The sequence below is a fragment of the Bombina bombina genome, chromosome 4, assembly GCF_027579735.1.
Source record: "Bombina bombina isolate aBomBom1 chromosome 4, aBomBom1.pri, whole genome shotgun sequence".
NCBI classification, from domain to species: domain Eukaryota; kingdom Metazoa; phylum Chordata; class Amphibia; order Anura; family Bombinatoridae; genus Bombina; species Bombina bombina.
Window position 1 is genome coordinate 860,391,053 of NC_069502.1, and position 16,250 is coordinate 860,407,302.

The 16,250-nt window shown below is 35.1% G+C and overlaps 1 protein-coding gene across 1 annotated transcript in view; it reads left to right on the plus strand.

The window, feature by feature from the left end:
- Nucleotides 1-14,790, plus strand: part of LOC128657319 (gastrula zinc finger protein XlCGF57.1-like) — a 118,031-nt gene extending 103,241 nt beyond the window's left edge. The window contains exon 5 of the mRNA XM_053711618.1: nt 12,958-14,790. Within this exon, the coding sequence (XP_053567593.1) occupies nt 12,958-14,477 (1,520 nt within the window). The 3' untranslated portion in view covers nt 14,478-14,790. The remainder of the gene's footprint in view (nt 1-12,957) is intronic.
- The last annotated feature ends 1,460 nt before the right edge of the window (nt 14,791-16,250 follow it).

The window sequence follows — 16,250 nt, forward strand, 5'->3', positions numbered from 1 at the left end:
AACTTAAAAGTGACCTTTATTATTCAAATATACAGGGAGTGCAGAATTATTAGGCAAATGAGTATTTTGATCACATCATCCTCTTTATGCATGTTGTCTTACTCCAAGCTGTATAGGCTCGAAAGCCTACTACCAATTAAGCATATTAGGTGATGTGCATCTCTGTAATGAGAAGGGGTGTGGTCTAATGACATCAACACCCTATATCAGGTGTGCATAATTATTAGGCAACTTCCTTTCCTTTGGCAAAATGGGTCAAAAGAAGGACTTGACAGGCTCAGAAAAGTCAAAAATAGTGAGATATCTTGCAGAGGGATGCAGCACTCTTAAAATTGCAAAGCTTCTGAAGCGTAATCATCGAACAATCAAGCGTTTCATTCAAAATAGTCAACAGGGTCACAAGAAGCGTGTGGAAAAACCAAGGCACAAAATAACTGCCCATAAACTGAGAAAAGTCAAGCGTGCAGCTGCCAAGATGCCACTTGCCACCAGTTTGGCCATATTTCAGAGCTGCAACATCACTGGAGTGCCCAAAAGCACAAGGTGTGCAATACTCAGAGACATGGCCAAGGTAAGAAAGGCTGAAAGACGACCACCACTGAACAAGACACACAAGCTGAAACGTCAAGACTGGGCCAAGAAATATCTCAAGACTGATTTTTCTAAGGTTTTATGGACTGATGAAATGAGAGTGAGTCTTGATGGGCCAGATGGATGGGCCCGTGGCTGGATTGGTAAAGGACAGAGAGCTCCAGTCCGACTCAGACGCCAGCAAGGTGGAGGTGGAGTACTGGTTTGGGCTGGTATCATCAAAGTTGAGCTTGTGGGGCCTTTTCGGGTTGAGGATGGAGTCAAGCTCAACTCCCAGTCCTACTGCCAGTTTCTGGAAGACACCTTCTTCAAGCAGTGGTACAGGAAGAAGTCTGCATCCTTCAAGAAAAACATGATTTTCATGCAGGACAATGCTCCATCACATGCGTCCAAGTACTCCACAGCGTGGCTGGCAAGAAAGGGTATAAAAGAAGAAAATCTAATGACATGGCCTCCTTGTTCACCTGATCTGAACCCCATTGAGAACCTGTGGTCCATCATCAAATGTGAGATTTACAAGGAGTGAAAACAGTACACCTCTCTGAACAGTGTCTGGGAGGCTGTGGTTGCTGCTGCACGCAATGTTGATGGTGAACAGATCAAAACACTGACAGAATCCATGGATGGCAGGCTTTTGAGTGTCCTTGCAATGAAAGGTGGCTATATTGGTCACTGATTTGTTTTTGTTTTGTTTTTGAATGTCAGAAATGTATATTTGTGAATGTTGAGATGTTATATTGGTTTCACTGGTAAAAATAAATAATTGAAATGGGTATATATTTGTTTTTTGTTAAGTTGCCTAATAATTATGCACAGTAATAGTCACCTGCACACACAGATATCCCCCTAAAATAGCTATAACTAAAAACAAACTAAAAACTACTTCCAAAACTATTCAGCTTTGATATTAATGAGTTTTTTGGGTTCATTGAGAACATGGTTGTTGTTCAATAATGTTATAAAAAGTAGTTGAGAGGAGCGCTAGACTCAGCCCACTTAGCCAACCTCTGGTACTACCTCCTTCCTAGGTAGTTAAAAATAAAAGATTCTAAATGTGTGTAGTGTAGGTGGCGCTAAAAATACACTAAGTATACCTAGCAGTGGGTTGATAAACCAACGATACAATGCTTCAGCAAAACATCTATCCTAGGACAGTTTCATATAAATCTTCATATCAACTCTCATATAAACTTTCTGATTCAATAATTGGAGGTAACAAGTGCCTGGATTAGAAATATGTACAATTTTTATTCTCAAGTAAATGATATAAAAAGGTAAAAACATAATATAAAAAACGCAATTTAAATAATCAAAGTAATCTCTCATACGATTGGCCCACACTCTTCATTCACAACCGCTTCAAAATTAAATCGCTATTACAAAGGATGTTGGCGATTCTAGAACACTATACTGCTACAAATGAAAATATTGCTAAAATGAAAATGATAATAAACCCTCAAGGTTAATGGTAAAAGAGATACACTTCTAAGATTAATATGCAAACATACATAAAATGGTATTCGTATGACTATCTGGCTGGGGTTCTATTTCCCATTACAAGTCTCTGTGTATAGGGGACTTTCTTCTATTGCCGTAACAATCAGGCGTATTAACTGCCTATTTCCACTCGGCTAACAACCCGTGGTTTGGAATAGTCCTTGTATTGTGCCTTGTTACAGAGGGAAATCCTGCTTATGATCCTGTAAGAAGGGGGAGTTCCCCAGGTAAAATCTGCAGTCTTATGCAAATAGGGGCAGATCCCCACTCGAAACAACAGTCTTTTGATGATTTCAAACAATAACACCGGAGTCTGTATTAAATGAAAGAATCCCACAGACAATCTTAATCCGGTTGGATGGTATGAATCACACTTTAGCGGGGAGTTACTGACAACATAGATACTCTCACCTGCTGGTCTTTGTCTGGGTATATCAGCTCTTGTATATATTGATATTGATAGTCTGGTTAAGTTGCGGACCTTCTTGTCCCTGTGGGTAACTTTCTTCACTTGCGCAAGCCTTATCTGAGTTACCTTTTCGCCGCAGCCTCTCAGTGACACTCTGCTCTTTAAGTACTTCGTACGCAGAGCGGGTTACTGCTGTATATCCTCTTTATCTTTCACCTTTCTACGCGTTTCACCCCTAAGGTGTGGGGCTTTTTCAAGATGCAGTGTGAGAGTAAAAGTATGCCTTTTATTTCCCCTAGTTGTCTTTGATTCGCTGATAACTTTTCACTTCCTCTGGTCATTCTGGAAGTCAAATTTCCCTCAAAAGGTGGGATCCTCATGTCTGTACAGGTAAGTCGTTCTTTTATCGTTTTCTTTCTTGTCACCCCATTTTGCTCAGATAGGTCATATACCTTTGATCTCTATAAAAATCTTTAAACACCTTACGTTTCCATAAAAGGAAAACCATTCAATCTCAACATTTATGCTTAAAATGCCAAACAGAATTTAGAATGGAATCATAAAAATTATTAAAAATTATTAATTATTAAAAATTATACATAATTCCCTTTGGGGATCGAACCTAGGATCCCTAGATCTTAAAGCTAGAACGTTACCTCCAAGCTATTGGCGCAACTCTATCAAAACATCATGTTTATATACTTATCTTTTAAGGACCTATAAATTTTGAGCCTAATTCGCAATAAGAGCCTGATTTACAATATGAACCTAGCTTTCCTCAAAAAGTGCACTTATATCAGATGGTACTAGTTAAACTTTGGGCTCTAACTTAACCCGAATTAATGTTCCTAATGAAAAATATATAAAAAATAAATAAAAATAAAAATCCAAATTAGGTCGACTTCTTTCCTTACACTTGGGGGATTTGAACTCTGGTATCTTGGATTGGAGGACTGCGGACCTAACCACTAAGCTATAGATCCACCCTATAGTTAAACAGCAATAATGGAATATAAATAGATCTAATGAAATTCTTCCTATATTCTCAGTTAGATTTTAGATTTGATATACTGTGGAATGGGATCCTCTGATTGGCAAATATGTATTAATCTATGTGACTATGTATAATATCTCTAGGTTACTTAACTTAATAAAGAGATTAAAGTTAGTAACATTTTTAATATTCGGGAACATACTAATGTATTCTAATAATTTGTTTTATTAATATATTACTCTGATCATGATAAAAACGGAATGATATCAAGTTCAGAGTTTAAACCGTTTGGGTGTAGTGTGTTGAAATTGTAAATCATTTCCGTCTCCTTTTTCAGGAGTACAGTTTCCAAATTTCCCCCTCTCCAATTTCCTTTTATTTTACATAGGCCCCAGAACTTAAGGTCCTTAGTGCTGTTTCTATGTACCTCTCTAAAGTGCTGGTATAAATGCGTCTCCAGCATGCCTTTTTCGATGTGCCAGAGGTGCTCACGGATTCTATCCCTTAACATTCTTGATGTTTCTCCGATATATATCAGGCCACATGAGCACTGTAACATATATATCACACCCCTACTATTACATCTTAGGACATCTTTAATTTTATATTGAATATTTAATCCTGGAATACTGATGTATTTATTTTTTGTGCTATGCTTGCATGATTTACATGAGATACACGGATAGAATCCGTTTAATTCTTTACCACATAGATCTCTATCTTTCCCTTTTTGGCACATTTTTCCTTTTTTGAATTCGCTTGGGGCCAACATAGATTTGAGGTTTTTTGTTTTTTTAAAAACCATTCTAGGGAAAGGAGGTAATTTATCTCCCACTATAGGGTCGCTTTTGACAATATGCCAATGCTTCCTCAGTAGTTTCCTTATCTTATTATGATCATCATTAAATTCGGTTACGAATGGTACATCATATTCATCTCTAATAGAGTTGGTTTTGGTTTTATAACTCAGTAGTGTGTCCCTATTAGTTTCCCTAGCTCTTATAACTGCATTATTTATAATTTCCTCTTTGTAGCCCCTTTCAACAAATTTTTCTTCTAGTAATTTGATTTGTTCTTCAAAATCACCCATTTCAGTGCAATTTTTCCTGATTCTCAGGCACTGTCCTACCGGAATATTATTTTTCCATTTAGAAAAGTGGCAACTGGATGCATGGATGTAGTTATTAGAATCAGTAGGTTTGAAATGGGTCTTAGTTATTAATTTATTATTTTCCACTCTAATATCCAGATCTAAAATGTTATGGTATCCTTGCTTATTTGATAGGTAAAGGATAATCCTTTATCATTATTATTCATTATTCCAAACATCTTAGTCAAATCTTCTTCGCTCCCTTTCCATAGGATAATGATATCATCGATATATCTTTTAAAGAGCACGAGATTCGCACCGAGCTCCGCAAACTGGAGAAATCTGTTTTCCCAGTCTCCCATAAACAGGTTTGCGTAGCTCGGTGCGAATCTCGTGCCCATCGCTGTTCCTTCTATTTGTAAAAAATAGTTACCATTGAATGAGAAATAGTTATGTTCTAAAATGAAGCGGATGCATTCAATTAGAAAAGTTCCCTGTTCTTTTTTTTAGACTTGGATCTTGTTGTAAAAATCCCTCTATTGCCTCTATACCAAGGGTATGGTTGATATTAGTATACAGCGATACCACATCACAGGTCGCTAATAGGTAGTCTTCTTTCCATTCTATTTCATTAAGTAATTTTAATAAGCTGGTAGAATCTTTTAAATAGGTGTCTAGTTTGACTACATATTTCTGCAGAAACTTATCGACGTATTCAGATAAGTTAGCAGTAAGAGATCCTATGCCGGAGACAATAGGTCTTCCGGGTGGGTTCACTAAGTTTTTGTGTACTTTCGGCAAGTAGTAGAAGATGGGAATTATTGGGTATTGAGGTTTTAAATATATAAATTCTTTATCTGTTAGAATTCCCTCTTCCCCTACAGACATGAGGATCCCACCTTTTGAGGGAAATTTGACTTCCAGAATGACCAGAGGAAGTGAAAAGTTATCAGCGAATCAAAGACAACTAGGGGAAATAAAAGGCATACTTTTACTCTCACACTGCATCTTGAAAAAGCCCCACACCTTAGGGGTGAAACGCATAGAAAGGTGAAAGATAAAGAGGATATACAGCAGTAACCCGCTCTGCGTACGAAGTACTTAAAGAGCAGAGTGTCACTGAGAGGCTGCGGCGAAAAGGTAACTCAGATAAGGCTTGCGCAAGTGAAGAAAGTTACCCACAGGGACAAGAAGGTCCGCAACTTAACCAGACTATCAATATCAATATATACAAGAGCTGATATACCCAGACAAAGACCAGCAGGTGAGAGTATCTATGTTGTCAGTAACTCCCCGCTAAAGTGTGATTCATACCATCCAACCGGATTAAGATTGTCTGTGGGATTCTTTCATTTAATACAGACTCCGGTGTTATTGTTTGAAATCATCAAAAGACTGTTGTTTCGAGTGGGGATCTGCCCCTATTTGCATAAGACTGCAGATTTTACCTGGGGAACTCCCCCTTCTTACAGGATCATAAGCAGGATTTCCCTCTGTAACAAGGCACAATACAAGGACTATTCCAAACCACGGGTTGTTAGCCGAGTGGAAATAGGCAGTTAATACGCCTGATTGTTACGGCAATAGAAGAAAGTCCCCTATACACAGAGACTTGTAATGGGAAATAGAACCCCAGCCAGATAGTCATACGAATACCATTTTATGTATGTTTGCATATTAATCTTAGAAGTGTATCTCTTTTACCATTAACCTTGAGGGTTTATTATCATTTTCATTTTAGCAATATTTTCATTTGTAGCAGTATATTGTTCTAGAATCGCCAACATCCTTTGTAATAGCGATTTAATTTTGAAGCGGTTGTGAATGAAGAGTGTGGGCCAATCGTATGAGAGATTACTTTGATTATTTAAATTGCGTTTTTTATATTGTGTTTTTACCTTTTTATATCATTTACTTGAGAATAAAAATTGTACATATTTCTAATCCAGGCACTTGTTACCTCCAATTATTGAATCAGAAAGTTTATATGAGAGTTGATATGAAGATTTATATGAAACTGTCCTAGGATAAATGTTTTGCTGAAGCATTGTATCGTTGGTTTATCAACCCACTGCTAGGTATACTTAGTGTATTTTTAGCGCCACCTACACTACACACATTTAGAATCTTTTATTTTTAACTACCTAGGAAGGAGGTAGTACCAGAGGTTGGCTAAGTGGGCTGAGTCTAGCGCTCCTCTCAACTACTTTTTATAACTCCAAATTTCTTTTCTTCCTAAGAAGTAGGAGCAGCAGGGACTAAATAAACTCAACTTTAATTAAATTAATATGGATATTTTTTCGTATAGAGATAAATTGTATTCTGAATTATCAAAAAAAGAATTTCAAAAGTTAGATGAGGAAACCGATAAGGTTGACATTATTAAATGGGTAGGCGATCTAGAAAAGGTGATGAACAAAGAAATAAGGCAAAAAATGGAATTAATTTTTCTGGATAGATACCTAGAACAAGATATCATACCCAGAGGGTTAAAATTCAAAAAGAAATGTACTTTTGAATTGAGTGAAGTTTTACAAAATGAATGGGATGAGGTCCTGGTAGGGGCATCTAAAAGATTAATCAAAATTATCAAAAAATCTAGAAATGAGAGTTTAGAGTCCATTAATAATGAGATTCTAGTCATTAAAGAAAAATTAGATCCGGTGAAAGAAGATCAATTATTAAAGGACAAACAAAAAATATTAATAGACAGATTGGAAAATGTAAAAAGAGATATAGTATTAACTAAATGTAAGAAATTTGAGAGGGACTTAAAGGAATCAAACCAAACAGAAGAGCAAGAAATAATTATAAGGGAAAACATTGATACAACAAGTACTAATAATAGTAATAAAGGGTGGGAAGATGGTAGATATAATAACCAAGAGCCCACTAGAGATCAGACTAGACAAGGAAATCCCCACGGAATTACTCAGGGGAATTTTCAAAGGAATTATAATGACAATAGAAACAATATGAGAGATTATACATATCATGACAGAAACTATAATCAAAGGAGAAGGTATAATCAAGGCTATTACCAAGGCTATAACCAATATATAAGGCCTTATCGCGAATTTTTTCCTAATAGACCATATAACCAAGGTAGGGGATACTATCATTATGATAGAAGAGACAATACAGGTTGGAATAGACATGAGAATTATAATAATTCTAGAGATATAGAAAGACACGGAAGGGATGTAAGAAAAGAAACATATCCAGAGAGAGACTATAGGTCAGACAAAAGAGACTATAATGAGAGAACGAATTTAGAGAGGAATAACCCATCCAAAAAGAGGGAAAATAGAAAGGCAGAACCGAAACAGACAACTATACCAACAAATAATAGATTTGGCCCGCTCACTACGACAAATGAGGAACAAATAGAATTAACAACAAACGAGTTGGCTTTTTTGGGCAGAAGCCCCCCAAGAGAAGGACCCTCATTAAGAAATGTAAAAAATCAAAGACTAGACACACCAAGGATAGGAAAAAGACAAAAAGAGGAGTCAGAGGAGGAAGGGGAAAGAATGGAGGCAAAAAGACAGAAATAATTAAAACGACCAAAGGGATCTTTAATTTAAGTAAAAGAGAATTAAGTAAAAATGAGGAAAATATATTGAAACTAGGACTTTCCTTTGCACCATCGAAATCACTAAATAAGTTTGAAACTTATGTTAGTGTTAGGAAATACGTAAGAAATCTAACTCTTAAAAGATTTTTTTTGAAAAATCCTATTGATAGATATAACAACAGTGCCAATAGTAATAAGAAAGAAGAGATATATCAACATACTTCTCTGAAGACTAAATCTAATTTCTACCCTAGTAACGATAAGGGTAGTAACCTAGAAACATTTGAGAAGATGGTCCTAGCTGACCTAAGGAAAATGGAAAGATCAGGTAAACACAATAAGAGAAATTTGACTAAAAAAGAGAGAGAAATATTAAAGGAATTGCAAGATGATGAGACTATTACCATAAAAATGGCAGATAAAGGGGGGGGTGATTCTAGATACTGTAAAATATAAAGAAGAAGCATATAGATTATTGAATGATAAGAAGACATATAGAAAGTTGACTCTGGATCCAACTAATTAATTTTTAGAGAAATTAAATAAGATACTTTCGAAAGGACAGGAAGAGGGAATTCTAACAGATAAAGAATTTATATATTTAAAACCTCAATACCCAATAATTCCCATCTTCTACTACTTGCCGAAAGTACACAAAAACTTAGTGAACCCACCCGGAAGACCTATTGTCTCCGGCATAGGATCTCTTACTGCTAACTTATCTGAATACGTCGATAAGTTTCTGCAGAAATATGTAGTCAAACTAGACACCTATTTAAAAGATTCTACCAGCTTATTAAAATTACTTAATGAAATAGAATGGAAAGAAGACTACCTATTAGCGACCTGTGATGTGGTATCGCTGTATACTAATATCAACCATACCCTTGGTATAGAGGCAATAGAGGGATTTTTACAACAAGATCCAAGTCTAAAAAAAGAACAGGGAACTTTTCTAATTGAATGCATCCGCTTCATTTTAGAACATAACTATTTCTCATTCAATGGTAACTATTTTTTACAAATAGAAGGAACAGCGATGGGCACGAGATTCGCACCGAGCTACGCAAACCTGTTTATGGGAGACTGGGAAAACAGATTTCTCCAGTTTGCGGAGCTCGGTGCGAATCTCGTGCTCTTTAAAAGATATATCGATGATATCATTATCCTATGGAAAGGGAGCGAAGAAGATTTGACTAAGATGTTTGGAATAATGAATAATAATGATAAAGGATTATCCTTTACCTATCAAATAAGCAAGGATACCATAACATTTTTAGATCTGGATATTAGAGTGGAAAATAATAAATTAATAACTAAGACCCATTTCAAACCTACTGATTCTAATAACTACATCCATGCATCCAGTTGCCACTTTTCTAAATGGAAAAATAATATTCCGGTAGGACAGTGCCTGAGAATCAGGAAAATTGCACTGAAATGGGTGATTTTGAAGAACAAATCAAATTACTAGAAGAAAAATTTGTTGAAAGGGGCTACAAAGAGGAAATTATAAATAATGCAGTTATAAGAGCTAGGGAAACTAATAGGGACACACTACTGAGTTATAAAACCAAAACCAACTCTATTAGAGATGAATATGATGTACCATTCGTAACCGAATTTAATGATGATCATAATAAGATAAGGAAACTACTGAGGAAGCATTGGCATATTGTCAAAAGCGACCCTATAGTGGGAGATAAATTACCTCCTTTCCCTAGAATGGTTTTTAAAAAAACAAAAAACCTCAAATCTATGTTGGCCCCAAGCGAATTCAAAAAAGGAAAAATGTGCCAAAAAGGGAAAGATAGAGATCTATGTGGTAAAGAATTAAACGGATTCTATCCGTGTATCTCATGTAAATCATGCAAGCATAGCACAAAAAATAAATACATCAGTATTCCAGGATTAAATATTCAATATAAAATTAAAGATGTCCTAAGATGTAATAGTAGGGGTGTGATATATATGTTACAGTGCTCATGTGGCCTGATATATATCGGAGAAACATCAAGAATGTTAAGGGATAGAATCCGTGAGCACCTCTGGCACATCGAAAAAGGCATGCTGGAGACGCATTTATACCAGCACTTTAGAGAGGTACATAGAAACAGCACTAAGGACCTTAAGTTCTGGGGCCTATGTAAAATAAAAGGAAATTGGAGAGGGGGAAATTTGGAAACTGTACTCCTGAAAAAGGAGGCGGAAATGATTTACAATTTCAACACACTACACCCAAACGGTTTAAACTCTGAACTTGATATCATTCCGTTTTTATCATGATCAGAGTAATATATTAATAAAACAAATTATTAGAATTCATTAGTATGTTCCCGAATATTAAAAATGTTACTAACTTTAATCTCTTTATTAAGTTAAGTAACCTAGAGATATTATACATAGTCACATAGATTAATACATATTTGCCAATCAGAGGATCCCATTCCACAGTATATCAAATCTAAAATCTAACTGAGAATATAGGAAGAATTTCATTAGATCTATTTATATTCCATTATTGCTGTTTAACTATAGGGTGGATCTATAGCTTAGTGGTTAGGTCCGCAGTCCTCCAATCCAAGATACCAGAGTTCAAATCCCCCAAGTGTAAGGAAAGAAGTCGACCTAATTTGGATTTTTATTTATTTTTTATATATTTTTCATTAGGAACATTAATTCGGGTTAAGTTAGAGCCCAAAGTTTAACTAGTACCATCTGATATAAGTGCACTTTTTGAGGAAAGCTAGGTTCATATTGTAAATCAGGCTCTTATTGCGAATTAGGCTCAAAATTTATAGGTCCTTAAAAGATAAGTATATAAACATGATGTTTTGATAGAGTTGCGCCAATAGCTTGGAGGTAACATTCTAGCTTTAAGATCTAGGGATCCTAGGTTCGATCCCCAAAGGGAATTATGTATAATTTTTAATAATTAATAATTTTTAATAATTTTTATGATTCCATTCTAAATTCTGTTTGGCATTTTAAGCATAAATGTTGAGATTGAATGGTTTTCCTTTTATGGAAACGTAAGGTGTTTAAAGATTTTTATAGAGATCAAAGGTATATGACCTATCTGAGCAAAATGGGGTGACAAGAAAGAAAACGATAAAAGAACGACTTACCTGTACAGACATGAGGATCCCACCTTTTGAGGGAAATTTGACTTCCAGAATGACCAGAGGAAGTGAAAAGTTATCAGCGAATCAAAGACAACTAGGGGAAATAAAAGGCATACTTTTACTCTCACACTGCATCTTGAAAAAGCCCCACACCTTAGGGGTGAAACGCGTAGAAAGGTGAAAGATAAAGACGATATACAGCAGTAACCCGCTCTGCGTACGAAGTACTTAAAGAGCAGAGTGTCACTGAGAGGCTGCGGCGAAAAGGTAACTCAGATAAGGCTTGCGCAAGTGAAGAAAGTTACCCACAGGGACAAGAAGGTCCGCAACTTAACCAGACTATCAATATCAATATATACAAGAGCTGATATACCCAGACAAAGACCAGCAGGTGAGAGTATCTATGTTGTTAGTAACTCCCCGCTAAAGTGTGATTCATACCATCCAACCGGATTAAGATTGTCTGTGGGATTCTTTCATTTAATACAGACTCCGGTGTTATTGTTTGAAATCATCAAAAGACTGTTGTTTCGAGTGGGGATCTGCCCCTATTTGCATAAGACTGCAGATTTTACCTGGGGAACTCCCCCTTCTTACAGGATCATAAGCAGGATTTCCCTCTGTAACAAGGCACAATACAAGGACTATTCCAAACCACGGGTTGTTAGCCGAGTGGAAATAGGCAGTTAATACGCCTGATTGTTACGGCAATAGAAGAAAGTCCCCTATACACAGAGACTTGTAATGGGAAATAGAACCCCAGCCAGATAGTCATACGAATACCATTTTATGTATGTTTGCATATTAATCTTAGAAGTGTATCTCTTTTACCATTAACCTTGAGGGTTTATTATCATTTTCATTTTAGCAATATTTTCATTTGTAGCAGTATATTGTTCTAGAATCGCCAACATCCTTTGTAATAGCGATTTAATTTTGAAGCGGTTGTGAATGAAGAGTGTGGGCCAATCGTATGAGAGATTACTTTGATTATTTAAATTGCGTTTTTTATATTGTGTTTTTACCTTTTTATATCATTTACTTGAGAATAAAAATTGTACATATTTCTAATCCAGGCACTTGTTACCTCCAATTATTGAATCAGAAAGTTTATATGAGAGTTGATATGAAGATTTATATGAAACTGTCCTAGGATAGATGTTTTGCTGAAGCATTGTATCGTTGGTTTATCAACCCACTGCTAGGTATACTTAGTGTATTTTTAGCGCCACCTACACTACACACATTTAGAATCTGTTGTTCAATAATAAAATGAATCCTCAAAAATACAACTTGCCTAATAATTCTGCACTCCCTGTAGGTCCAAATTTACAGCAGTGTTTTGGGCTAGTTGATGACCTTTAATAATGCTTACCTAATGTTAACCCCACCTGTGTTTAAAGCTCTATAATTACACACAATTAAGTTTAGATGGTGATACTGCACTGACATGTGTGTAATTATAGTGCTTTGTGAAACTATTTCAACACAGGTGGGGTTAACATTAGGTAAGCAATATTAAACTGTTAACTGCCATTGTGGCTGGGGAAAGGTGAAGGGTCATAGCCAGTCCCCTTCCCTTGTAGTAGGCATTAATTCAGAACTGTAAAATTGTTCTCAAAATATAATTATGTAATTCATTAACATTGCTCCCGTTGTATTTATTTTTAACAGGTAGCTTCAAAAACTGCAATAATCCTGGTTATAGTCAGAGTGCAGATGCGTCGCTGAATGTTCTTCAAAATAAAAGAAGCCACATGAAAAAGATTTGTCTTGAATGTGGGAAATGTTTTACCTACAAATCACAACTTATTAGACATCAGAATATTCATACAGGAGAAAATGCATTTTCATGTTCTGAATGTGGAAAAGGATTTAACTGGAAATCACATCTTACTGACCATTTAAAAATACATACAGGTGATAAACCATTTTCATGTTCTGTGTGTGGAAAATGTTTTACCACTAAATCGCAACTTGGTAGACATCAGAAAATTCATACAGGAGAGAAAGCATTTTCGTGTTCTGATTGTGGGAAATGTTTTGCTCACAAATCAACTCTTGTTACTCATCAGACAATTCATACAGGAGAGAAAACATTTTCATGTTCTGAATGTGGGAAATATTTTAGTAGTAAAACAAATCTTATTACTCATCAGAAAATTCATACAGGTGATAAACCTTTTTTATGTTTTATATGTGGGAAATGTTTTACCACTAAATCCCAACTTTGTAGACATCAAAAAATCCATACTGGAGAGAAGGCATTTTCATGCTCTGAGTGTGGGAAATGTTTTGCTCACAAATCAACTCTTATTACTCATCAGACAATTCATACAGGAGAGAAAGCATTTTCATGTTCTGAATGTGGGAAACACTTTAGCAGTAAACCAAATCTTCTTACTCATCAGAAAATTCATACAGGAGTAAAAGTATTTTCATGTTCTGAATGTGGTAAATGTTTTACTCTGAAATCAACTCTTATTACTCATCAGAAAATTCATACCAAAGGAGACATGATATTTTCATGTTCTGAATGTGGGAAATGTTTTACATGGAAATCTCAACTTATTATTCATCAGAAAACTCATACAGGAGAGAAAGATTTTTCATGTTTTGAATGTGGGAAATGTTTTATGTGGAAATCACAACTTATTACTCATCAGATAATTCATACAGGAAAGAAGGCATTTTCATGTTCTAAATGTGAGAAATGTTTTACTCAGAAGTCAACTCTTCGCGCACATCAAAAAATTCATACAGGAGAAAGGGCATTTTCATGTTCTGAATGTGGAAAATGTTTTACCTGGAAATCACAATTTATTGCTCATCAGAAAATTCATATAGGAGAGAGAGGATTTTCATGTCCTGAATGCGAGAAATGCTTTACTAGGGAATCACACTTTATTAATCACCAGAAAATTCATACAGAAGTGAAAGGATGTTCATGTTCAGTATGTGGGAAATATTTTACCAAGAAATCAAATCTTTCTGCTCATCAGAAAATTCATACAGGAGAGAAAGCATTTTCATGTTTTGAATGTGGGAAATGTTTTACTCAAAAAACAACTCTTATTACTCATCAGAACATTCATACAGGAGCAAAAGTATTTTCATGTTCTGAATGTGGGAAATTTTTTAACCACAAATCAAATCTTATTATTCATCAGAAAATACATACAGGAGAAAAATAATTTTTCAGCAACCCGCACCCGTGACACTGATATTTTGTCAATTAAAAAGAACACATGAAATCCTAAGAAAAAGTTAATGAATTTCTCTATTGATTGTGAATTAGTCACTGGTATTTTGTTTTGTAATAATAGCATTTGGAACATTCTGACATTGAATTAATTAGAACAAAAACATTTTTTTATAATACTATAGATAATTTTGTAGGGCCAGCTTCCATGAGTAAAAAAAAAAAAAAGAGGGAATATATGATATATAAAAATGTAGACGTTACCATTTCTGTAAAAAAAAATAATTAAAAAATGGTGTACATCATTTGTTTAAGAACTTTCATTATGGATATGTTCATCGCTGTTAAAAAAAATACCCCTCTGATTAGCTTACAAACTGCCATATCACATGCATGATTTTACTTTCTGTAGTTATAAACTGCTCTAATCAGAATAACTGGCAATAATGAGGTCTTCTGATCCCCTTTGGTGATATATTCCCAATACCAACTGTCTGGGTTTTATCTGATATTTTTTATTGTCACCTTTGTGTTCCTTTTAGAGATGTGTATGAAAAAAGCAGCACTGTACGTCTTTTTACACCGTCATCAGCCATGGTGCTTTAGATAATAAGAGTGTGTGTTTATTTATTTAAATAACTAAATATTTATAACTAAAGAAGATGGCTGCAACTCTGCATTAAGTGAAATAACTATATAATATATCAAATTCAACTATCACAGTCCTTTTTTTTCTACCACAGTGGAAACCTCTCCTTATTGTATTCTGCTGGTACCGTAATATTTTATCCCATTTAATGTGTTCCCAATGATCCATTTTTACCTGCTGGCGTGTCTTAAATTGTTTATAAATAAATCCTGTACCTTTCAATTTTTTTTATTTCTTTTTTTTTTTTTAAATAAGGAATATTAATAATACAGAGAGGAACATAACAAAACGTCATTAGGATAACTTATATTTTATACAAGGTACAGAATTCTTTTCAGTAAAACTTTAGCACCTTCATCCACAATAAATAAAGAAAATCACAAAACATCTAAATAATGAAAAATAAAGGGAGGACTCTTCTAAATACACTTTCATTCTAAAATAATTACATAAAATGTGTTTTATAAAATTGCCCTTACTAATTATTGTAAATTAGAGATTTCCAATCTTAACTAAAAAAAAAAAAAAAAGTATAAATTCAATACAATACTATATACGAAATTCTACATCATCTGAGGAAAGAAAAAAAAAAGACATTTATTCTAAATAGATAGCTGTTACCCTACCAAGTCATCTCTAATTTTAGCGTGCTGCACAAATTTGGAATTAATAAAAATGGCTGTGATTTGCTTTTGAGTGTCCCTAAGAGTAAACTGGATTCCTTTCCTCTTTTTTGACTATTACTCCCCCTGGTTATGACTACGGTCTGTTGACCGAAACCGGTCAAACTTTGTTTTCACCTTGCTTTTACCCTTGGTGTCCAGCTGTATGCCCATGGATTATTATAATAAAGTACATTTCTTTTAATCATCCTGAGTGTCAGCATCACAAAGTATTTGCAAAAAGGACTTTGAACAACAAAATTTATGCTTACCTGATAAATGTATTTCTCTTGTGGTGTATCCAGTCCACGGGTTCATCCATTACTTGTGGGATATTCTCCTTCCCAACAGGAAGCTGCAAGAGGACACCCACAGCAGAGCTGTCTATATAGCTCCTCCCCTAACAGCCACCCCCAGTCATTCGACCGAAGACAAGCAAGAGAAAAAGGAGAAA